General features: G+C 29.6%; 3 protein-coding genes across 9 annotated transcripts in view; 2 read left to right on the top strand and 1 right to left on the bottom strand.

Annotated features, from left to right (window-relative positions):
* Positions 1–34: 34 nt before the first annotated feature.
* B9d1 (B9 domain-containing protein 1) lies at positions 35–3,660 on the top strand. Of its 2 annotated transcripts, XM_074125478.1 has the most exons (6): positions 35–176; positions 843–954; positions 1,361–1,469; positions 1,696–1,758; positions 2,378–2,496; positions 2,635–3,660. In XM_074125478.1, exons 1-6 carry the CDS (start codon positions 60–62, stop codon positions 2,766–2,768), a joined length of 654 nt encoding a protein of 217 aa, XP_073981579.1. In that variant the 5' UTR covers positions 35–59; the 3' UTR covers positions 2,769–3,660. The 2 variants fall into 2 exon arrangements, with proteins under 2 accessions (XP_073981579.1, XP_073981580.1); XM_074125479.1 differs by lacking the exon at positions 1,696–1,758.
* Positions 3,394–12,064, top strand: Snm1 (DNA cross-link repair protein snm1). Of its 4 annotated transcripts, none has more exons than XM_074125470.1 (8): positions 3,394–3,534; positions 3,626–3,805; positions 6,660–6,894; positions 7,889–8,148; positions 8,225–8,385; positions 8,533–8,643; positions 8,835–8,978; positions 10,490–12,064. In XM_074125470.1, exons 2-8 carry the CDS (start codon positions 3,694–3,696, stop codon positions 10,529–10,531), a joined length of 1,065 nt encoding a protein of 354 aa, XP_073981571.1. In that variant the 5' UTR covers positions 3,394–3,534; positions 3,626–3,693; the 3' UTR covers positions 10,532–12,064. The 4 variants fall into 4 exon arrangements, 3 of the variants coding, with proteins under 3 accessions (XP_073981571.1, XP_073981572.1, XP_073981570.1); XM_074125471.1 differs by having other exon boundaries at positions 3,398–3,538; positions 3,629–3,805; XM_074125469.1 differs by having other exon boundaries at positions 3,399–3,539.
* The window catches only part of sbm (L-type amino acid transporter sobremesa), a 46,345-nt gene continuing 31,918 nt past the window's right edge, over positions 11,665–26,091 (bottom strand). For all 3 annotated transcript variants that reach the window (XM_074125467.1, XM_074125468.1, XM_074125466.1), the window contains exons 2-12: positions 25,269–25,460; positions 24,424–24,525; positions 24,106–24,348; positions 16,794–16,919; positions 16,559–16,703; positions 15,676–15,799; positions 14,660–14,763; positions 13,764–13,860; positions 12,718–12,867; positions 12,457–12,625; positions 11,665–12,363 (exon numbers count right to left, since the gene is read on the bottom strand). In XM_074125467.1, coding sequence (XP_073981568.1) covers positions 12,299–12,363; positions 12,457–12,625; positions 12,718–12,867; positions 13,764–13,860; positions 14,660–14,763; positions 15,676–15,799; positions 16,559–16,703; positions 16,794–16,919; positions 24,106–24,348; positions 24,424–24,525; positions 25,269–25,460 — 1,517 coding nt within the window. In that variant the 3' untranslated portion in view covers positions 11,665–12,298. The remainder of the gene's footprint in view (positions 12,364–12,456; positions 12,626–12,717; positions 12,868–13,763; positions 13,861–14,659; positions 14,764–15,675; positions 15,800–16,558; positions 16,704–16,793; positions 16,920–24,105; positions 24,349–24,423; positions 24,526–25,268; positions 25,461–26,091) is intronic.

Here is a 26,091-nt window from a genome sequence, read left to right as displayed (position 1 = left end):
TGAACCAGTAGCGTATTATGTGTAGTGGATGGATGACATCACGTCTCTTGTAAATTAGTATGAGTGCATTTGTATTGTCCGTTGTAGGTCAGATAGAATCAGCAGATTTTCCAGAGTATGACCATGTGTATTGCAAGTATTCATTCATGTACGGACAAGATTGGGACATTACTACGGTATGTATTGGTTCAAATTCCACAATTTTATGTACAAATCAGAAGGAATTTAAGTTTTTAAGCTATTGCTTACTTTCACTCAACTTTATTCTAAGACTTTTAGAACGTAGTTTACAAAAGTTTCTTTTTGTAGAATTTAAGAAGGAAATAAACATAAAACATTTTCTTGATTAAATACATATTTGTTTCATTTTTAATTTTTGTTTGTACAGTAATTAGGAACTTTCACAATACTGTTAAGAATTGAGCATAATTTTAGTACTTCTTGGTCAGTTTCCTATATTTGAAAATCTTCAAAATTTGAAAAAAAGTTCAAGGGTTATCTCAATTTGGATGTAAGAAAAGATAAAAGAAAGAGGAAGAAGGAATAGATATTAGTATGCACTCAGTGAAACAATTCATTTCTTTCAAAAAAAGGATATTTTAACTTTTTTGATATGTACCTAAGAGAGGATGTTAGATGTTCGAATAAATTAATTAAATTTTGGTTGATTAGTTTGTTTTTTTTAAGAACCTTCTGCACCAGCTTTGTTTTCCCAGAAAATGTCACTTAAGTTTTTTGTTTTATTTTGACTGAAATTTAAAAAATGATAGAATACTATAATGTTGGTTGCATTTGATGATCATGAAATAAATTAGTTTTTTCATTCCGATGTTTATCTTAAGGGCGCCGAAGAAGGAATATCTCAGGTGGCCAAAAGAAGTGGTGATGATAATCAGTTATTACTTTGGAATTTTCCACTGGAGATTTCTTTTAAAGGAACTAATCCCCATGGATGTTAGTATTATTTAATGTGTCATGTTAACAGATATTTTGTTGCAAACAAAACACAGAAAATAGATTATTAGCAAACGCAAATGCTGAAATCTTATTTTTTTTGTCTTGATTTTATCAGAACTCTCTTTCTCATTTAATATTTATTTATTTGTCAACAGGATAATTTCTTCACTAAAAATAATTTTTTTTTTTTTTTTTTTTTTTGGCGCATCAACATCTGAGGTTATTAGCGCCCGGAGCTTTTTCCAGTGCACTGCCGGCCTCCGGACAGTGTTCTCTCGTTACAGACAACACTGTCCATCACCGGACAGTGAGCTGTAAGAAGCTCCTAGGAAGAGAAAATCTAAGGGTCAGCTGCTGGATTCGAACCCGGGACTAAAAATAATTATTATTATTATTGTTTCAGGGCCTCAACTTATACTTAGTGTTTATGGAATAGATACTTTTGGAAACGATGTAGTCAGAGGATATGGTGTTTGTCATGTACCTATATCTGCAGGGCAATGGAATAAACGGTAATAATTTCAAATTAGCTGTGTTACTTTTTTGTCTCTCTCTCACTTCTAGTATGAACAGTATTGCCATTTTTCAATTATTATTAAACTGTCCACTGTCCTGAGTAATTATTAATAATAATTTTAGAAGGGGACAGAATAGCTCAGTGGTTAGTGTAATGGATTCTCACGCGGAGACTCTGGTTTCACATCCAGCTGTTGATATTCATATATTTTCTCTTTCTAGGTTCTTACAGCCCACTGTCCGGAGAATGACAGTATTGTCTGTTACGGGAGAAATTGTCTGGAGGCCAGTAGTGCACTGAAAAATGTTATGGGCACGAATGACCTTAGATGTTAAAGCACCTTAATTAAATAATGATAATTTTAGAAGAGCTTCACGTCTGCATGAAATTTCGATTCGAATGTAACCTTATTTATGAAAATCGATTTACGCGTTTTAACGCTACGTTGACTTATCTAATTACTCATAATTAAAAGTGCTTTAGGTTTTGCTTTACACGTTGATGTATATGTTTAATTAAGCATATTGTTTCAATCCAAATATAATGTACTCAATCTTATCCTTAGTAGATTATAGTAAGTTTGACAGTCGCCTGAAGAATAACAGATATTTTGCGCAGCACAATCAAAAAAGGCTTGATTTTTATCAAATATACCTGAAAAGTGAATCTAATTGCTTAATCTCTCTCTCCTAACTTTGTATGTAGGTGCAATGAGTATTACTTTTCTCTTTACAATAACATCCTAAGAATACTATTTACGGTAAAATGTAAACTCAGGCGACCAGAATTGTTAAAAGATATTAAAGAGTGTATGAATGAACATTTGTATCAAGAATTCTCTTTATTAAGTTGAATGTATAAGAACTAATTTTCTATTTGGATTTTTTGTGATTTATTTTGTAGTGTAACCATGTTCGTGCCTGAATCTAGTTCTTTTCTACAAAAAATCACTTCGTGGCTAACGGGGCGCAGACCAGAATATATAGATCCAAGGGTTCTCGCACAAGGAGATGGAAGAGAAGGTGTAACTTATGTTAACATTTATTGTGTTACTACATAATTTCACTTTCAATTTTTTTTTCTTGTGTATTGTCACGAGGTATTTGTTAAAATACATGATCAAACAGCAGGCTATAATTTACAAACATTATCATTTTCAGTAACTCGTGTTCGTAGCCAAGGAAAAGTTCTTGTCAGGTTCAATATAATGACAAAAGATTTAACATCTCAAGGTTTGGACAATTCACAGCACAAGGCAATATTAAGCCATGATAATGGCTTGCACAGTTCATAATTGATCGAAGGACTTAAAATTGTTGAGGATACTAATTGAAATGGAATTATTTAATGCTCGAAACACCTAGCAAACAAATCATATAAATTGTTATTTTGGTATTTTTATTATTTCTTTTACTTCAGGGAAACTAAACTTTTAGTAATTTCTGCATATTGAAACTAAAAACAGAAATATGTATTTTACACCAAAAATTTTCCTCTTATTTTATTTGTATACTAAAATTTCTCTCGAACTTAAATTATGTTCATCGGCTCTCTAGCAGCCTTTTTAAATTATCTATGAATTCTTAGTTGTAATGTGTGATATTGTAATAAATAATTTTATTAAATTAGGAATTTTTTGTTTAATTATAGAAATAAATTATTTGATTGAACTTGATTGAAAAGCACGATCAAAAAAGGCTTGATTTTTATCAAATATACCTGAAAAGTGAATCTAATTGCTTAATTCTAAAAGTGAAGTACTATGATCTGGCGGTATATTTTTGTATTACATGGTAAAATGTAAACACATTTAACCTTCTCACCTAAATCACAACTACAGCTTTAGTTCAGCCAATACATAAATGCAAATATCTTATTGCTATTGGCTGAGGAACTGGGAATATTGAACAAATTGCCTAAGATTTGATTTTTAAGTCAATTTATTTTATTAGTTTACTAAAATATTGTTACAGACTTTTTAGAACGCGATTTGTTGCGGGCTGAAGAAACAAATCAAGAAATGAATAATCGTGATTTCAACAACAGTATGACATCGTAAAGTTAAGTAATTATGAAGTGTTACTAGCTAACTGTTTCACTTATATTTTTAATTTTATTTTACTCATTAAAATTTTGTGATTTCTCATGTAGTTATTTGAACACGAATGGAGGTTGTCCATTTATAATGCGAAAAAAACTGTAAAAGAACTTAAGGAAAAATGAATGCATTTCGTGGCAAACTTGAAGAAGAAGGTTTTCAATTTTGTGTAATTGACCACTTTGAAGATTTTGAAGGTGGAAAAGCATTTTTTTTGTCGCATTTCCATCGAGGTAATTAAGATAAGGATTATATAATTTAATCTACTTATATGACTTACTGTTTCCATATATTAGCAGCAAGAAGTATGATTATTTTTAATTTGCCGAAATGGTTCCAATGTAAATAAGCCTTTTGCAAATTTAAACAAAAAAAAAGTTTTTGAGGCTACAAAGTTGAACGTACCGAAAGTATTTTTTGAAAAGAAAGAAAATACATTTAGTAAACTTTTTTTCTGGAGTCCTAATATTTAGAAAACACTTCACAAAGAGCTGTATGCCGACTTAACCTCTTACATTTATTATGCGTACTGCCGGCCTCGTGTCAGTGTTCTCTCGTTTCAGACAACAATGTCCTTTACCGGACAGTGAGCTATAAGAAGCTCCTAGTAAAATGTATACTAAGGGACAGCAGCTGGATTCGAACCGTGTTTTCCTTTTGGAAAGGGGCTAGAGAATATAATGCGGGATTATTTTGATAAAATAATTAACTATGTTTTTATTTCTGGTCAAAAAGTACTCAAGTCTGGTTATCATATCGTTGTTTTCTGGTTATATTGGCAAGCAATTTCTTTTCTTCTGTTTTTGTGTGTATACTTTAATTTTAAGAGTTACAGTTAAACAGGAAATTAACTCATATTTAAGTTTATTATCTGTTTATTCCTAGATAACGGCTTTTATAGAAAACGAAAGTTTCACAAATATTTTAATGGAATTTGCACCTATCTTCACTCACGTAAGTTGTAAGAATCAGTGAAGATTAAAACAAAAATTCCATATCTATTTTTGTTAAAGAAAACTTAAAAAAAAAAAACAAATGTAATGTATCAAAAAACATTTGCCCACTGCATTTGTGAATAATGTTATTTTCTTACATCCACGAACACAAGACAGCAAAAGATTTAAGTCATAACTTGAAGAAGTCACCTCAGATCAGTTAGCCTATTTCTTAAAGTTCCATCAGATAAATTTTCCAATCCCTTACTTAGTGAATGATCTGCTAATTCTCTTTCTGAAGAGGGACTGACAGCTTCTCCGTACTTATTGACCAGCTCTTTCAGATTCTACACCTTACCCGACATAACTGACTTATACTTCATGTATGCTCGCTTGTTTTGTTTTCTAGCCACCTCCCAAAACGGGTAGAGCTTCCTTCTTCCTTCTCTCATGTCTATAGGGAAGTGTTCAGAAATGGTTTGCCTTTCAAATTATTAAGTCCTCAATACTGCGAATTTACTTCGTAAAGCCAGAAATCTAATTCTAATATAAACCTAATAATTTAAAAATCTATTCTAAAACAGGTCCTTTTCCCTGAGTTTTCCTTGTTCTTTAAATCGCATCAATATATTTCAAAGTAATAGTAGTTTTCAAAATGTCACGAAAAATTTGATTCTATTTCTTTTTCCCAAGTCTTAAATTTTGCATTACTTTTTTAGGGAAATTAAGTAAAAGTAAATTTTTTTCTTTATAATTATCTTCCTAGCTTTTAAAGTTCTTTTCTAACTCTGTAATTTTATCAGTATTTTGCTGTAAATTTTCCATAAATGTATTTATTTTTTGGTCGGTAACTTTGATTTTATTCATAATTTCATCATTTTTCTTTAAAAACTCGTTATGGAATTTTTTGATTGATTCCATTAAATCATTTATAATGACAGATTTTTCTGAACTCTCTCCTTTATTAATTAGATGTATAAGCAGGCTGACAGATCAATTTTAAATGAACAGCCGACGAACAGATACGTGCAGTGAAAGAGACCCCACTATCTGAACTATCTTATTTACTATGTAACTAAAGTCCGCTACAATCTATCTGTACTTTCCATTTTTTTTATGAATTTTTCCACTATTTTCGCACAATTTCACATATAATAATCACACTTATACAGCACAGTTTTATACGAATTATAGTAAACTAATTCTCTATAAGAAACACAGTTCAAACAGCCAAATTTTTAAATAAACGTGACTAAATAAAAAAAAGTGCCTTCCCGATCAAAAGCTAGAACTCAACCATTTAAATCTTATTATAATTATGACAAAAATTATTTTAAATAAAAAAAATCAGCATTTAATAGAATTAGAAACTATTATTTATTAAAGCTTAAATTCCGTCAACGTGAACTTTGCTAATTTTTTGCAGTAATCCTCTCTATCTAATCGCGTAAGTCATTTGTTTAAAGTTTAATTCCTCATTTACTTCCTATATCTTAAAATCGTCTTCCCTTCTTTATCTCGCTTTCCGGCATTTCTTTATCTCCCGTTCGCCACTGTTTAGGGACTCTTCTCATTCACCTTGTCCGGGTCCTAACATTATCGATTGACTGGGATATCGCCCTCTTTACTTTGTTTCTTTTATGAAACAAATGTATATATTGTGCACAAGTTTCTTTTTCAAATATTTAATTTTTAATAAAAAAGTAATAAGTACTGGTATACTTAGTTTTATTCCTCTGCACTACCTTAATTATCGTTTGGTCAGCTTGTGACCAGAAAATAATTGTAGATCACAACGCTGTAAAATTTCAGATTTTTTGTTGGTTTTTTTTTTTAAATGGATAACCGTAATTAAATGCGAATGTGAACTGCAGATTGCTCGAAACTGCTACCAGTCAGTTTTTCTTTTTCGTAAAAGTAGTTTAGTACATTCCCAGTTTCCCTACCAATCAATAAGATTTTTAAGGCATCTGAAGTTTTAGTTAAAATTAATTTCTAAACTAAATGGAATCAACCATGCAATTGTTTTTTCTGTAAGATTTTTTAACTACAGACTAGATAATAATTTTGAATAGACATTTATTTTAATTTTAGAAACTTTATAGATTAATACTAATATTAGTAACTTATTTTTATCTTTTGTCTATTGTAGATCATATGCGTGGAATATCTTCCCCCTCATTTAATCAAATATTTAAAGATCAGAGTGATGTATACTTTTATTGTTCTGAAATTACGAAAACATTTATGGAGAGAGATCCAGAAATACAAATACCTAGCGAAAAAATTTATATGTTAGAAAATGAGGATCCAGTATATATTGCCAAAGGTGACATTTGCGTAAAAGTAACTCCACTAAGAGCTGGCCATTGTCCTGGATCAATAATGTAAGAATTTATAATTTTTAAGGCAGAATTATTTTTTAACTACTGAAGAATCTCATTATTTTATACAATTTATATATATATATAAAAATCGAACTATAGATTTTCTGGCATTTTTAAATAATTTGTTAACATTCTTTTAGACTTAAGGAATTTAAGGTTCGGACAAAGAGAAAAACTTGTGGAATTTTCGTCTGAATTTAGTTCATTATAAAGTGCTAAAAATTTGTTTTGGCAACTGATTGATTCATCCAAGAGGGAAAAGAAATTTATGCCAATTCCAGTCTTATTTTTTGTCATTGCCAAGCTTTAGACCTAGGTACTAGGCCATTCCCAGGGCATGTACTGATCAGTTAACATTGCAAATTAATTTTGATTGCATAATTTAAACTTTTACAATTTTTTGCAAGGTAACTGTTTACTACTGTTTGAAATTCGCTTAAAGCAAGACTGCTAGCTAGACTAAAAATTGGAATAAAATAATTGAATGATGGGAATTCCTTCCAAAACATACATATATATAAAACCAGTTGTGAGATAATAAACCTCTTCAGGGAAAATGCAAGGTAGCTTTTTTTGTGCACTGTTGAGACAGATCCTACATTTTTTGGTCTTAAAATTAAAAAAAAAAGTAAATTTAAATTTTTGATTTTCTCAATTATTAAGAATAACATTTTGTCGTTATAATATTTTGTATTTACTATTTTTATGTCAAATGTATTCGTGCAAATGACCCTCCACTGAACTAAATATTGCCTTTCATCTTTCCGCGTTTTTCCCTTTACTCTACAGTTTTAATTTTTATTTAATATAAAGCAGGAATCTTTCTAACAAAAATGGCGAATATTTCTGTTATTATTCACTTGGCCGAACCACACTATCCCTAGAGATTCCTATTCCAAGCATTCTGTAATTCAAAAATAGCTAGTCACATTATTCAAATTTTGGAGAGAGTTTTAAGATGTCCACTTTTAGTAACAAAGACCGAACTATTTAGGTTGCTGTTTGAATCTTACGGAGGACGTGTATTGTACACTGGCGATTTTCGTTTATCTACCAAAGACTTGGAAAAATCGCAAACCTTGTTTGAAAATGGGCAATTAATCAAATTAAACAACATCTATCTTGACACAACATTTGCAGATGCCTGCTACGCTACATTTCCAAGCAGAGAGACTAGTTTCAAGATTATTAAAGAAATTATAATAAGATCAAAGAAATTGTATAATGTATCATATATAGCTATATTGCCTCCAGGTAATTGTTTATATACTTATTAAATTAAGTTTGAATCCATTTAAATTTTCTTAAAGAAGTGTAATAATATTTCTAGCATCAGTTGGGATAGAATACTTGATGATCGAGTTGTACAAAGAGTTCAAGAAGCTCATACATGTATCAGATTATTCATACCATAGATTTCATTCGTTTATTCAACCATTGGAAAACCTAATAACGACAGATATTAGTTTAACTGATATTCACTTTTGTTCGGTACGTATAAATTCTTTGTTAAAATGCATTGGAACTGTTGAAGGCAGTTATAAGGTTTTTACAACGTCGTTATATATCAGTGATTTAGTAACATGCTGTTTAAAATCTAATTCTATGTCTGCAAGTTTAATATTTCGTTGTGTTTAGTTTAATCGAAGGGATTGTAGTCCTTGTCCTCTCAAGGATGTTAAATATAAAGTTTTGAAAATAAAACCAAGTGCTCTTTATTTTGATGTAGACGTTGCTGAACAGAATGAGGTAAGTGATACTAAGTTTATGTTGATAAGGATTTCTGCACACATTTAAAGCAACATTTTAAAAAAAGTCAATTTGAAGTATAATCAGTCAGAAGTAGGTAGTTAAATTTGATAAATAGTGAAAAAAAACTAAGGGTTCAATCTTCTCTGCTTCATATTTTTATTTTTTTTTTATTTTTTTTTTTTTTACAGTTTTATGTGCAAGTAGACGTCCTTTATTTCAGAGTTGCTTACTCAAGCCACTGTTCTTTGGATGAATTGAATGATTTCGTTACTTTCTTAAAGCCTATGAAAATTACCCCACTAGTGATTGCTGATGATGGAACGAAAGAATTGGTACGTTGATAGCTGTAACATGTAGGGGAAGGATGAAAGGGGCTCTATTAAAGGAACCTTTGGAGCTCATTGCCCAGTGACTGAGAAGTCATCTGGGTGCCAATGACAAGTGTTGAAGAGTATAAAAAGAAGGAAAATTATTATCCTTTAATTTTAAATTGATTATCCAATACAGAGAGATACACCAAGTAGACGAAGGTAATACGTGGGAAAAAGTAAGGTTAGTCATAGTTCGTTTGAGATTTTCGTCTTCCTTCTGATTGATACATCATAGATCTGTATAAAATTTACTTTGTTTACATAGCTTCAGATGCGAAGTACTCTTACTATGAGAAAGTTATTGCTAGTATCTTTTAAGCACAGTGAGACTTCGTAGTTTTCGATAGAACGTGTAAGTCCAGTTCTTTACAAAAATCTAATGAATCTTTGAAAGTGGTTGAAGTCACAAGTATGAAAAACAAGCTCGCTTTTATTTTTTAAAATAATGTATAGTATATTGCGTTGCTTTGAAGTGTATTTGAGACTATTGATGATTGCCATAAACCTAATCATTTGTGTAGGTTGTAAAACCAGACATTAAATTAAATGGACACTTTAGAGGAGAGCGACGCATCCTATAGAACTGCCCTAAAGAGAATTTTTCTAGAAAAATACTGGAAATAAAAATTAGATCAATGTGCAAGTATGCAAATGAAACTTAGAGGAAATCATCGAAGTCAGTTTCGAGGGAATTTCAAAAATCGAAAAAAAATGTGTTTAGTAATTACTTCGGTTAAGGGAATTCCCTCGCTAAGATATTGTTGGGTACCGTGGAGGTTTTCAAACGAAATTAATTCTGAGGTTCCTATTTTTATTCACTTTTCCGGACCTCAAAACGGATTGTTCAAGTCACAAGTAACTATAGTAAGAGAAAGTAAACAAAAAGTTTCAAAACTTATTCTGTTTTTATAATTATTTTTTTGACGCCCAGAGCTTTTTTCGTTGCGGTGCCAGTCTTTGGACAGTGTTCTTTCGTTACAGACAACACTGTCTACAGACAGTTCTAGATTTAGTGAGCTGTAAGATGCTCCTATTAAAAGAAAATCAAAAGGCGATCAGCTAGATTTAAACCCAAAATCTCCGCGTAAAAACCAGTTCACTAAATACGTTCACTTCACGTTATATAATAATAATAAATTGTGACGCTAGTACTGAAGAGAAGCACTAATAGCCTAGCCTGCTGATGCAAAAAAATAATAATAATAATAAATATTATTACTATTAAGAAAAGAAGTTATTGTAATAGTTTGCCACCACATTATTTATAAAACTTTCTCCATAATTTCGAAAGGGTAAATTTAATATCTTTCAGTTGGAATTGTAATTATTTTTAATCTGTCTTACCTCTGAACAATTAAGGTCCTTAAATAAAGGAGCTTTATGGTCCTTTTTTAACCATTACTAATATTAATAATACAATAAGTTATTTTATATTAGTATGTTTGAATTTTACAATTTATGATCATTTTCAGGTAATCGAAATGGTTTGCAATTGGAAAAATCCTGAGGAGTAAATAACGTAATTAAATAAATAAAATGTTATAAAAGATTATTTTAAAAAACTTTTCTACTGTTTATATGTAGATTTGAAAAAAAAAGGTACAGAAGCAAATTTGGAGAGGCAGAACTAATTTGGAGAGCAGTGATTTGTGGAATAGTTATTTTTAGATTAAAAGAAAAAAAGATCATTTAGTTGTTTTCATTCAATTTTTTACGTTTAGATGAATAAAAGTAATATAATTTTATAAGATTTTTTCCCCCTTTCTCAGAGTTGTTTGTATGAACATATTACGCACGCTCATAAGTTTAAGATTGACCAGTAGGAGATGAGTACTGAAACTGAAGTTAGTTAAAAGTGTGGGTAATTGATCAACAGTTATTTAATTTTGTGATGTTCAAAGCCATCCACTGTGATTTAAAGGATCATTTTTATTAAGCTGTCTCATATTCATACAAAACAACTCAATTTTCTCAAAAATGTTGAATTTAAAAAATTAAATTTCTCTGTTTATATCAGATATCTAGCAGTAACCAAATTACCATCTTTTCAGAATTAAAAATTTAAACTTCGGATAATTTTATGATTCTGTAAAACTATTCGTTGTATTAGTAAGTTTGTTTAAGAAAAAAATTATTATTGAAGTTTTCGGAGGCGGGTGATACAGTACTGTTAAACTTTTAACTTTGAATTTTAATTAACTTTAGATTATCTGCATTTTGTAATTAAAGACAAGTTTCTCTCCATGAAGAAAACATCTGGTGCAATAATTAACTTGGGTCTTATTTCTGTAATTACAACTTTTGTTGTAAAAAGAAAGAGTTTAACTTAAAAAAATTGTTTTTGACTAGTGCACTGAGAACTGACATTTTCAGAGAAATAATGTCAATCCCAATAGTGGTAGGATTAATAGATTTAATAAGTTTTGAGGATTAAAACAAAGATAAATAGACACATCTTTTGGTGTACAACATGTTTTCTTTTAAAATATCACTTTTTAACATTAACTAAAATAATCGTTTACATTTCCAATATTTTTAAAAATTTAGAAGTAACGACGAATATAAAGAAAACTTTTGACTCATATAAATTTATTAATTTTGTTAAAATGATTTTTTTTAAAAAAAACTTATTGTAATCACATAGGTATGTATTTAAAGCATTTTATTTCATTGTACTCAGAAGGATGTGCACCTTATGAAACAAAGCGATTCATTACATAAAATTTTATTATCGTTTTTTATCTTTCATTGTAAACTTATATTCTTTAATTCTGACCGGTTTCTGATCTTCAACGTGCTTAATAGATTGTTAAATTAGGTTTGTGCGTTGAATAAAGATTTCTACTTTACAAATACTTATAAATCACGTCACTGAAAGGAAAGGAAAATTAGGAACTGGTCAAAATTAAAGAAAACAAGCATTCAAAGACGAATTAAATTCAACGATATAAAACAGTTTGCTAAGTCCCCAATTTTTATTTAATTGGATTTTAAACCTTAAAAGGTGTTATTTTAGGTAAAGAGAATCGAATAAATTATTATTATTATTTTCTGAACATGATTACAAGAGATCCCTACTAATTAAACATTTTTACTAATTTTTAGGATTTTTTCATTTTACTGTTGTTTTAAATATGTAAACAATTCAAGCTTTTTCACAATAAGTGCATAAATATATATTTTTTCTGATAATTACCCATCTGAGACAACATTTACATTTTTCTAATCTATATTTAATAATCATGCCACAAAAATAATTTAACATTTTTTAAAAAAATATTTCATTCATATATTGATTGTGTTGGTGAAACTTCAAATAATAGTTGACAGAAAACTGTGAATCTCTCTGGGCGGAAAAAAAAGAACAGACACAAATTAAGTGATTTATAAAGAAATATATTGTAACACGTAACAGGTTTAAAAAAATAAAAGTTCATACCCATAAATGGAGATGAAACACCATAATAAACAAATGGTATATAAAAAATTAAGCCTCCCAATATAAAAAATGATGCATAAAGGTACTCAATTTGTGGTGTATCTATAATGGGTGCTACGATCAGGTACATAGATATTCCCAACACTATAATTGGAATGATTATAGGCACCTGGAATTGTAAATAAAAAAAAAGTTATGAAAATCACAAAGTTATTTAACATGTTTGTGCAGAAAGTAAGATCCTAATGTTTTTCAACTTACCTTATAGGGCCTAGGGAAATTGGGACGCGTAAATCTCATTACAATAAGAGCTAACATAGCTCCTCCATAAAATATCCACGCGGTGAAGCTAAAAAAGTCAATCAGGGAATCAATCGTTCCAGAAAGCACCATTGCAACTGCTATCAGTGACTGCAGAAAACGTAAAAAAGAAGAGAATCAAATTATTTATTAAATAATTCGTTATCAATAACTTCCCAAAAAGTTTTTTTTAAAAATACTTTTGAATTTTTTAATTGCGAGTTAAGAACCGCGTTATGAGTTCAATAATGATTAGACACCGACAAAAAATGACTTTCAACCATAGGCAACCCGTCTCATGATTTCACCAATAAACCCACTTTTCATCACATGGAATAATTGTTTTGAAAAAACGCATGTCTGTGGGACTCTTTTTTTTAAAAGAGGCTTTTAATATGCACTATCCACGTCGTAATTGAATAGTTAGTTTTTGTGGTATCACTTTCTTCCCTCACAATGTGTTAGCGAGCCGTGCCTTTATTTAAGATTCAGCAAGTGCAGGAGTGTTGGTGATTGAATTTGTCTCAACAACCTTTAACATTATTAAAGCCTCTTTTCTATTCAAAGTCGAATCCAAACAAATTTCTGAAATTAAGGCTTTCATTTTGCTGATAAAAAAAAAAATCCCTTTCTTTCAAGACAAAGGATGCTTAGCGTTTTCAGCTGTCAGTTTAATCTAGTATTAAGAGACTGAAGCAATGGCGGGGTCTGGATTTAGAATTGAGGCATACAATCTTATAATTTACTCCAATCTCCCTACCAAAGATTCAGCCTTTTTTTTTTTTCTTTCTTTAAATGCAATTGTTAGGATTTATAATAGGTAACTGAATACATAAGTTCCTGAAGATGGACATCTAAATCCAAAAATTAACTAGAATTAAATGCTTAGTTTTAATCTTCCAACCACTTTCCACGAAATGTATTACAGTAAGTGGAATACACAGAGGTCGCTTGATCAACTAATTTTAAAACTTAAAAATGAACAATTGTTAAATTATCACACATACGTGGAATATAAGACCAGGAGCGGGTGTAAGTCGTCTTATGTGAACATATGACAGAATATCTAATAAATGACCTTCACGGCTCGCAGCAAAACATAATCTGAAAAAAATATTTAACATAAAAAGCTAAAAATGTTAACCAAATAATAAAATAGAAACTGATTTGAAAACCATCCCACTTCTTTAAGGTTCACTTACCAATAGCAATTAAAATACATGACCTATTAAGTTATAAGTAAGTTACAATATTGCTTCGGTCTCTCTTTTACGATATCATTTTTTAAAACCGTTTCGTAAATTTTAATAATAAAATGTAAAATATGTTGGATATAAAAAATTCACAAGACTTTTTCTCAATGCAACTGATAATTTAAGATCATAAGACGAGAAAAAATTAGTTCCAGAATCATTAACATCATCTTAGCCAGTCAGGCTGGCTTACAGCCTATCATTTCCTATAAAGTCTGCACAAGGCTAGTGTGGAGTTGATTATTCAGGACTGGTCGTGATTGCATAGGTTTTCTGGTCATCCCCTTTAATCTAATCTTTAGAATAGGGTTTCCTTAAAACTAATTTTTTCTTCATGATCATATTAAAAATAATTTTTAATAAAAAAAATGGTAGGCAAATTCTTTATAATTTTTAAGTTTAGAAAAGCGATTTAAAAACTCGTAAGAGACCCCATGTACAAGTATGAATTACGCATATATTAAGTATTAAGTATTATGCTTTGGTTTTTTTTTTCTGAACTACTTCCGAAATAAAAAAAACCTAGATCTTATTCTGACTTCCAACAGTGTAAAATTATACATATATAATAAAAGTTAATAACGAATTTGCTCGACCGAAGCCTGCAATAATTCAGTTTAGAAAAATGAAACAAAATACAGTGAACAAACCTTCCAGCGGCGAATAACGTTCCATTAGCAGATCCAAAAGTAGATATTGTCACAGACAATGGCATCAACCATGCCATTGTTCCTAATATTCTGTTTCCAAATGTCTGAAATCAAAATATAATTAAATTGGAATAAGTAAGTAGGGAACCTCTGATTTTAACCGTAATAGCACGCTTCTTTTCTTAAATTCTGGCGATCAGATCTATGTCCAATGTTTTTAACCAGAGCATCTATGGATCTCTAAGGGTCCGAATCATTTTATACCCCAAAAACATTTTAAAACGAAGTATAAATTTTAGAGACCCTCAAATAGTAGTGTTATTTCTGTGCGTCATTATGCCAAAAACAGCCATTGATTGAAAACTATTGCTGAAATTATTGAAGGATTTCAACTCTTTAATTTTAATTTTTGTAATGTAATGTAATTTTAATGTACGTAATGTAGTATACTGAATATTAATTAAATTAATTGGTAATAATTCCGTTCAATAAAATTAAATTTAAATAAACTAAAAAAAAAAAAAATGAAAAGGGGAAATTGACAACACACTTTGCAACGGACGCTAGGGAGTGAATCCCTAGAATGTGGATGAATTTATTTGGAAGAGCCATTCTCAGATCATGTATGGAGCGTTGGCGTTGGTGTCAGTTGCGCCAAGAAGTAGTTATCACTTACTGCTGCTCCCCCTCTCTAATTGAGGCTTCCTGAAGAGTCTGGGTAGTTACAGGTGTTGGAGTGGATTATACCCTATCTAGTATATTTTTGGTACAGTATCTAAGAATATTTAGAGAGAGCAATGGGGAGAGAATGAATTGGCTTCAGAGCAGTTATCCCTAAGTGGCAGTTATCACTTCTTTTCCTAGACCTGCCCCAGAGAATCAGGTTGAGTTTTTTCATCAATTAGGGTGTTGAAGTGTGAGTGGCCTAACCTGACAGTCGGAGGAACATTAGATCAAAGTAAATAATGAAATGCAGCATACCCGTAAAAAAACATATATATATTATTTTTACTTACCACAGCCACAGCTTCAGACTCTGTCATCTCTACAGTTGACATCACGGCCAAATATGATATATTGATAAGGACATAGCATACGGTAACAAGTGGAATTGCAATGATTATTGATCTCGGTAAATTTCTGAAACAATAAATTGAAAAGCTGGAACAAAACATTTGTAGTTGCAAAATTATCAAAGCGCATACTGAGATGTTCTGTTATAATTTGATAATCAATTTCCTTTAAAAACTGTTAATACTGCTTTCCATGTACCAATTTCAATTGATTGGCAATAATTTCATTCAATAAAATAAAATTTAAATAAATTGAGAAAAAGATGTAGGGAAAATTGACTACACACTTTGCATTGGACTTTAAGGAGTGGATTCCTAGAATGTGAGTGAATTTATTTCGAAGTGCCATTCTCAGACTATATACACATAAAACGAAAATTATTAAAATATACTCCAGGAAGCTCTGAATAGGTTGGATCCATGAGTATTAGAAAATGAGGATAATAAATAACTAAGATATCTGACGATATTGCACTGCTGCATCGATCATAACTGATCTACGAAAGCTCCTGAAATAAGAAGCAATTTTTTAATATTCCCTTCTGGAGATCACGTAGTGCGGCACTGATTCGTGTAGAGCAATAGATCACTAATAAGAAAAGCAACTATTGCTATTCTTATAACAATGACAATCGCCATGGCTGGACGAAAGCAGGTTTTATAAAAAAGAATTTTTGGGTCGAGGGGACTTTTGAGATAAAGCAGAAATCACCATTTTAACCTGCAATAAGTAACACCACGAAGAAAGTTTTAACTATTAAAATTACATTAATTTAAAATTTAATTATAAATTGACAATAAATAAATTATTAAATACAAAATTTACTTTGAGGGATTCTTGATTTCTTCTGTAACATAATTTAGGTTGTTCCAACCATCATATGCCCAAAGTCCTGTGTAAAATGCGGTAGCTATATTTCCTAAAGAATAAGTTGTCCCCTCAAACATATTCTCCAGATTTTGTGTATTTCCTAAGAGATATAAAAAAACAGTTTTTATAAATGTTGATTTATAATTATATGTTGCATATTATTATAAATAGTCAAGTGCAAAAGTAATACCTTGTGCTAATTTATATGAACCTCCAAAAATTACAATGAGGATGGCGATTAATTTAGCAGCAGTAAAGATATTCATGACACTAGTTGCTAAATTCACACTATAACAGTTGATAAACAGGATGACCACTAAAAAAAAAAAGATCAAAACGAAATTCACAAAACTTTATCAAAGCAATTAACATTAATAATTATTTTGTCTTAAAAAAACAACATAAATTAAATCTCTATTGAGATTGTAAATAGCTGTTGGTGGGCCTAATAAGTTGACTACCCATGCTTTTAGGTGCAATTAATTCAGAACAAAATATTGAATAAATGCAGTTAGTCTTTGGTTCTTTTATAGTTAAGGTCCCCCTACCATTTTTTTTAGTAGCACACATTCATAATATGTAAAAAAGCAGTTTTGTGTTTATTAGTTCACTTAGAATTGGATATACTATTAATACAAAAACATGATTTAATGAATACGGCCAAGAAGAATGTCAGAAAGTAATTGTACCAAAAGAACGAGAAAACTGTACAAAATGTGATCAGCTCAATGGAGTCAACAACATAAAAATTAGTTAAGGAACAATTTTTATGAAAAGCAGAGTATATACAGATTAGGGAAATAATTTTGGGAAAGATTCCTGGTAGCTAAATGGTAACTTTAGGCAAGTTTACTATTAACATTAGCATGAGCACGTTTAAGTAATCAAGAAATATGTAAATTTTGTTAAATTTAAAATCATTAATTCGAGCCTCATTTTAATTTTAGTGTACTTACTATATATATTTTTTTTTTTTAAAGGTACGAAGCTATTACTTTAAAATGAGGTTGTAAAAACAAATAATTTTAAAAATAACTAAAAATGATACCCAATATGAAAATGTATTCAAAATGTTTTAATGAGGACTTTTCTGTGAACAATATTCAATAGTAATTTTAGGAAGGATTTTGATCCTATGTTAAGGATAAGCAACCTTTTACAATATAATACACAATATATGTGATAGAATAGATATATAAGAAATATCCCAAAAAAAAATTACAGAATGATAGACGAATGGAGACAAGTACTAAATGAGGAGTTATTTAGTAGATACAGGAAGAATGTTTTTTTTTTTTTTATGATTAAAAAACTAACAGCAAATGGTATTTTAATATTTAGTAGGTTCTCATTATTGCAAGACGAAATTATTTTTTGAAAAGTTGTGATTTCGGAAAATTCTAGCCTTAAAAAATCTGGACATAATTTCCATTTGTCGAAAACATTATGTTTACATACTATTAATAAAAAGAACAAACGTTTCATTCCAAATTCTGAAAAATAATTGCTATTTAGTAAGTTTCTCTAGGAAGTTTAACGATCTATGTTCTAAAGAAAAACCTAATACGATTCTCGGCCATGAACTCGAATTTATGAGTACTAAAATCAGATTAAAAACCTCATCTAGTCTACCCTAGTCTCCTAGAAAAATGGTAGCCCTTGTGCGTTAGATTTGTTCAATGGTACTATAAAATTATGGTTAAGGCATTATTTATTACATTGATAATTGACATGTGAGCGACCAATAAAGGTCGGTAAGAATTTGTACAGCTCTTTTTTAAACTATAATCCAAGGTTTTAGATTTATGTTATTAATTGAATTCTAAATTCTATATCAGCTGAATAATATAAACATAATATTAAAAAAAAAATGAAATTAATTGATAAGAATTTTAAAAAAAATCAAAAAGACATTTTCTGTGCAAAATAAATTAGAAATATTATGATAACATCTAAGAGAAATAGTGATATTCACGAATTATGAAATATCGTATCGCTTTTTCTATATTCCAAAAGGAATATAAAAACAAAGGAAATATAAAGGGATTGTCTGTAAAGAAGGGCGTCGTTGCGTAACTTTTTTGTTTTCTTTTGGTGTAAATAGAAAAAATCTTTTGACTGTACTCAACTTTAAATATCGAATACTATTTATTTTTCTTTTTAACTTAAAATAAACTTTTTTACTCGTTTAAACGACATGAAAGTACAAAACACAAGTTTTTAAGTAAACGTTATAAATAAATGTTTCAAGTTTTAGAAATATGCTAAAAAATAATTTAAAATGACAGAAATGAATTCATTCTGGTTGAGGGAGAGTGGGTAAAAAATGAAATAAAAAATCTAGTGCGGAGAGAGCAGAATTATAAAAATTGTATATAATAAACTTATGATCCTTGATTTCTCACCAAAATGAACCGACGTGGGCCTCTTAAAAAACAAACATCTCACAGAACCCCAATACAGTCAGGTTTCCTGCAACATATAAGTAAGTCCCCACCTGGTTTTTGCCTATCTCAATTCTTACAATAGAAAACATTTTTGTTTTTTTTAAATAAATATCAGTATTTCCAAAGTAATGTCTTGAAGAATTGTTGAATTGCACAATTTTCTGGACCAGCAATGTGTATTTTCTACTTTAGCGTTATATTTCCATCCTTTTAATTATCTAAATTTGAAAATAATATACTCAATCTTATATATGGGGGAATAAACAATTAAAACGATAACTATCTAGTCTATTTTTAGAGTCTTGAGAACTTAATTTATACTTTTTTAATTGAGAAATTATACAAAGAGATAACATACTAATCCGTTTCTCAATTTTGCGAATTCTTTTGCTTAATCCACATTGGAATTTTAATAAATTGAGCCTTGAATGTTGATAACAATACTAAGATAAACCATTGCATTGATTATAGTTGGTCTCTCATTGACTGCCTTCAAAGTGAACTCAATAATAATAATAATTTTGTAATGTTCGTAAATTGGTTTAAATATTCTATTAATTTAACTTTAAAGATTACTGTATGAAATTTGAGATTTCAATTTCAAAAGTTAGAAATTTAGAACTTTTATTACAGTATTATTTTGTTAATTATCATAATTCTAATTTCTAAGAGGAGAAACCCACCACCTTTTTTTTAAACAAATATTACTTCTTTTTTTTAATTTATTTAATAATTATTTTGTTTTCTATATGTAGAAAACTGAATTGCAAAAACAAAAAAATTAAAAATTTCTAAAACTGACTATTGCGGTTGAAATCTTCAGTAATATATGACAAAATGGTGCAGTTAGAGAATTTTTATGTTCCTAAATTTGCGTTTACTCTTTATTTTTACAGGTTCAAATTCGCAGTTAAAAATCTATTTATCAATTTGGATAAATCCCTTAATGCAATAACAATAGCACCAGCGTGCAATACAGCACATAATTTATTACAGGCCAATGAAGAGCAAAGCTCAACAATGTTTTTAATAATTTTTATTTCGAGGACAAATTTTGAATTAGATTTTTAAAAGCAATTTCAATTAGCACATTTATAAAATAACAGATTATTTAAAGAATTTTTTAATTTGAGATTCAGTTCATTGCTTCTAGAACCGTATCGTACCCGATTTGTGGCTAGTGAGAAAACGTTGAAATAAAAATTATAACTTTACACTTTTTCAATAAACGTTGCAACTTACAAAAATGAACTTTTTTACCATAATTCAAATCGTTGATCTTGTGTGACCCAATAAATTCTTGCTTTGTTAGAACTGTGCAAAAAGGAGATACAATCTATATTATTATTGAAGGCAGTCGCATAAATAAATGAAGCTGAAGAAGTAACTGTACTTTTTTTTAAAGAAAATAATAAAAATAAATAGTAAAGCCCACTAATTTTTATAGTATGCTCTAGGCAAATAAATAAATAATAATTATATAAATTACTTTTGACGAATCGAGGAAATTATTTAAAAATAATAATAATAATGAGTTTTTATGCATATTACAATGATACGATCATGGATAATGCACAAAATTAAGAGTGATGCTTTTTTTTTGTAATGTTAAATTTAAATGAAGTATCAAAAAATAAGTAATATCCTTGATCGTAACATACAATGGAATATTTTAAACGATAATTTAACTAATTTTTAAAAAAAAGTTGTTAAAAGTTTTCAGAATTTAAATTTTTCTGAAATCAAATAGTAAAATAATTAATTACCTCAATAACCTCGGTTGTTTTTCAATCAAAATGAATATATCGGCAAGAAGATCACAGATGAATTTCAGCACATTCCAAATACATCTTTAATTAAATTTGATGATGAAGAAAAAATATTGGGATATTATATTCATACACCTTATCTTTTAAAAATAATTGCATGCATGAAGGGAATTATTGAAAACGGGTAGTCATAGCTAGCTTTAGTAAATTTGCAAATATAATGCCAATTATTTACAGATTATAACACAAATAAAAATTCCATCCTAATATTTAATAAATCTTATAAGTTACTATCTACTTATAGATACCCGAAATTAAATATACACGCGTCTTACAAAAAATCAAAGAGTCGCCGAATAATTTTTACAAAGATAAATAAAAATAATGAACTTTAGAGATGAGTGAGGATGTAAGTTTTCCCACATTTAAACGAAATAAAATCAAATGTTTCAATCTAAAAGAGTATGTTATTATTTAAACCTAAAAATAACTCTTCCTGCGTATTCTTTTCAAAAAGGAAGTTTTTTCCATGTGGGCAGAAAATAAATGTTCATTCACCGTAAATTTTAATACTTTTTATAAATCTTATGTGAATATTAATTAAAATAGAACAGAATTTTTTTAATTAAAATGCTGAAGTAAAAGATTCTGCTCTCCGAAAAAGGAAAGAATTATCTCGAGGTTTTTTATGATAATTATAGCATAAAGTTTATCATTAACAGTTACTCAAATTAAGGCTGGCTAACTTTCAATGAAAGGTATTGTTAACCGAATTGATTATTTCCACTTGAAAGAATATTCTTTTGAGTTACAGAAAGGTGATTATGACCCTATTCGTTAGATTTGTCATTCAAAGTTATCATTATCTGGTAAGTGCCGCGAGAGTTTTTGATTACAGCCCAGGACTAATGGGCTGTAACTAGCCAGTTTAACTAAAGATTGTTTTAAATTAATTAATGTTACGAAGATTTTATATATTTCTTTAGGAATAAACACGCCATATTATTGCATTATCACGCAGTCTGTAAAAATTAGCCGAAATTTTAATAAATAATAATTGAGAGAAATGTAGTGAGGTTCGTTAACTTTATTCACGAATACTGTTGTGCTAAATCTAATCTGAAAAAAATTGGCATGCTTTATTTTCTTTTGTTTCCAACATCTGGAAAGTATGTCTCAGTAAAGATAGCAGAATACAAATGGATGTATTCATTTGGTTTTGAATCAGTTCTATCTTGCGAATAAATTTTCTATTCAATTCAGATATATTTATTAAAACCTTTCTGCTAGTGAGAATCATTTCTTCCTTATTTTAAACTATGGACATTTTGTACTTTTCTGAAAGATAATGAGTATTTTTTACCTTGCAAAACAGCTAGCCAGAGCGATAATTAAACCGAGTTAGCTCCGATTTCCCTCAGTGCATGCAAACATAGCTTAGGTTGATGCGCTGTAGCATCAAATAAAGCAGATTAGGTAATAATACACTTGGGAACTGTTACAGTTTTATGCTTTGGCAACTTTTTGCATAGAGAGCAATAACCCATCCCTTGGAATACATTAATTACACATATATATAACATATATGAACTTAATTAAGAATAAAGTTCCAATTTATTGAGTTCCAAATTAGTTTACATTGATTTTAATGTGGAACCCAAAATATGACGTTTCCACTAAATAGGAGACATTCTCCTAAAATTAAATCAATTGTTAGTGTGTAAACATACTTGCCTAGGCAAATTTTTTCCTAGAATTGAAAAATTCATATGTTTAAAGGCTGACTGTTTTCTAGGATCCTAGAGATTAGGACTATTTTCTTAGTGTTCAAAACCCACACTCCTGTCAACGGCATACAATTGATTCCTGCAACATGTCCTATGAAGGAATTGTGCTGACATTCGGTCACTTCCCAGAGGAATTGCTTGTAAAGAGTATTACTATTGTTTTAAATGCTTTAAAAAATATTTCTTTTTAATGATAAATCAAAACTAAACCGTAAAAACTATTAAAAAGGAAAAAAAAAGCAATTTCAAGAAAAATATCAAGCTTTCAATGACTATTTTTAATTAAGGTACACAAGAAAATAAATAAAATCTTATCTATATAGGATACTAACTAGACAAGCATGTCCTGCAGTGTAGTGACGTAATTTTAAGGAATCACTATTCAAAGCAGATAAATTCATTTTGTTAAAAATAACAAAAATACGTCTACCAGATTATTTTTAGTCTGCTTCGTGACAGCAATGAAACTTATTAATCATTCCAAAATATAAGCTGAGATCTTTAAGCCATTAATTGTTCTCTCAGCGAGAATAGAATCTTAGAAAATATTATTAAATATGCAAGTTCGCTCATATTTGTACCCTTTTCAAAATATTTTTCTAATTTTTTCTAGTGGAAGTGAGAAAAAACTACAGCAAAGTAACAAAACAATTACTTGGAAACTAAGTGTGAATAAAGGAGTATGCAACACTTTAGTTATCCATTCTATTGTAGTTCACGCCTAAGTATTTTCTATATCATCTCAGACTTTCGTTGGTTGCCCGAATTTCATAGCATCCAGAAATTGTTTAATGAATCCCTTAAAATCGTTTTCTGCACTTCATTAGAAGCCATCTCTGATATTACGACGAGACAAATAATGGGCACATTTTTCATTATTTGGTTTGAGAACTAGAATGGTTACCTAAGAAAATATATAATTCCATAAACCTGAATTGTTTCGGGGTGAATTAAAAACTAGATAAATTACTAGTTCCTAGGATTCTAGTAATTATTAATTACTAATCATGGTAGGCAGAGACCCCAAAGTTTTTTTTTCAATTAGTATTCCAAAAATTAATTTGTTTCGTATTTTGCTGTAATTATAAACTAAAAACTGAAAAAATTATTTTTTAAGCAATAAATTTTTTTAAAATTTTTTGTGAACCAACCAGTATTCTAAAATATTCAAATAAAAAACATAAGAAATCAGCAATGTAAAATACTATATTTTGTGAAATATTTTTATAGAATTGGTAGCTACATTTAAGATAGAGTTTAAATATGTAAATGGATGATCATAATCTCAATAAAAACATCAATTTTTCACCTAATTTGTGAAAAATATTCAGTTATAAAATATCGGTTTTACTCATAGAGCTGGTGTCTAAACAAATAAAACAATTTTAGTTTCAATAATCTATAAGTATCAATAAAAAACTTGTACTGCACTTTTAGCTTTACTTACAAAGAAAACGGAATAAAGGAAAACGATAGAAATTATAAAAATTATTACTCACATATTGCCAATACCGCTGAAAGTTTGACAACCAAATCTGGAGGATCACATTCTGTTACAAAAGCCTCGACTGCATACTTTGCAAAACTGAGGCAAATGATGGCCATCTGTGACGGCTTGAGAACAAGAGTGGATACCCAAGAGAATAGAAAGGCCGGTAAAGGCCCAAAAGCATCCATAAAATATGCGTATTCAGCACCACTGCTTGTATTCATTGTACCTAATTCTGCATAAGCCAATGCTCCTAAAATATAATAAAAATTGTAAAAACTGATATATGCCAAGAAAAGCTAATGAAAAGAAAACATTATTATCTGACCTAGGAGAGACAAAACTCCACAAGCGATCCAGATGACAAAGCTCATACCGACTGACCCAGTTCTTATCAATAAGCCAGACGGCGACACGAAAATCCCAGACCCTACAAACAATTGATACTTATTTATTATATATATCGTATATAAAATGAATGAAACAAATGTAACAAAACTGCCCCAGGCTCACATCCAAGGACATTTCATCATCTAGATATTCTTGACGGGTATGTACCATACCTCGAAAATGTAAGAATAAAGTTGAATTTATGTATGATTAAATATAGATGGTAATTGTTTCATATACACAGTTTATATCGCAGTATGTACTTAGTTCGTGAGATAAATGAAACAATACATTACGAAAAAACAAATTAAATTAACGAGTTCTTTAAAATGATTATCACTTAAAATATGTACATTTTTTTTGTTTTTTTATTTTTTCCGAGCAATAGTATCATTGCGATCAAGTCTGTGAACCATGTGTTAGAACCATCACTTTTCAACCCATTCTGGGTCATTGAGAAGTCAAATTAAGGGCTGTCATCTTTTGGAATTTCATTTGCCTTTAAAACTTGTTCATCAGGTTTCTGTAAGGAATCAGATTTTTGCTTCTGACTGATAGTTTAGTAAACTGCAGAGCATGCTTTGATCTATAAATAATACTTCCTTTGGGGGCAGAGTTTTTCTTCTAAAAATTGGCTAAGCGGGATTTTTTTTTCAGGAATGCTGAATAAAATGCTTGTATAAAATAAAAACGGAGCTATATTTCTTGCACATTTTATTGCTATAAATTATTTATTTGAAGTTATTATTCTTAGCTTTAATCATGTATTAAAGTTAATTATACCGATCATAGTTCCGACAATTAAAGCCACCCCACTGAAGAGTCCCAGCCGTCTCTGGAGGTGAATAGCGTCACTCTTAGTTGTGCCGGGCCCCTCCAACTTGTCCCCAGTTCCTCCACTGGATATACCCTCTTCGCCGCCGGCTTCCTCGCCCTCTCCTGACGAAACACAGGTCTCCTTCCCAACATTGTTTCCTGAAATAGTTTTCAAAAATAAGTAATTCCATTCTTATTCAGAATAAATGAAAGTTTTATGATATCGTGATTTCGTTAAAAATTGATGTGTAAACTTATTACACAATCTTTTTAATTTGTTCTGACATTAATTATTATAGCTCCCAATGTGCTTATTTTAATTGGTTAATCATTTTGTAAGGTTCGTTTTATAGGATTAATCTTATTCGCAACTCACATGAATCGCATTTGTATACTGAATTGGCTAAAAGCATAAATTGCAGGAAGTTCATACATGCAAAATATTTGTGAAAACAACATTAAACTTTTTTAGTCGTAGATTTCATGAAATGATTAAAAACCTTATTTAATGTAATGTAATTATAATGTAATGTTAATTTAGAAGTTGGTTGGACAGAAAATGAAAGTACAATCAGTTATCAGTACCTTCAATACCCTGCGTACAAATGGCAACTAATTCTATTCGAAAAACCCAACCAACTATGGTATATTCGTATATATGTTATTAGCAAAGTTCGTAAAGTTGTTATCATAAAAAAATACTAAGTTCAGTTTCAGCGAAAAGGAAATAACAAAAATACCAGACAATTGAGTACCAATGAATAACAAAATCTAGTTTAAGTCAACTAAA

This window comes from Rhodnius prolixus, unplaced genomic scaffold (genome assembly GCF_049639745.1).
Source record: "Rhodnius prolixus isolate KJV_2025 unplaced genomic scaffold, Rpr scaffold_3, whole genome shotgun sequence".
Lineage (NCBI taxonomy): Eukaryota > Metazoa > Arthropoda > Insecta > Hemiptera > Reduviidae > Rhodnius > Rhodnius prolixus.
This window is presented reverse-complemented; position numbering and strand designations above follow the sequence as displayed.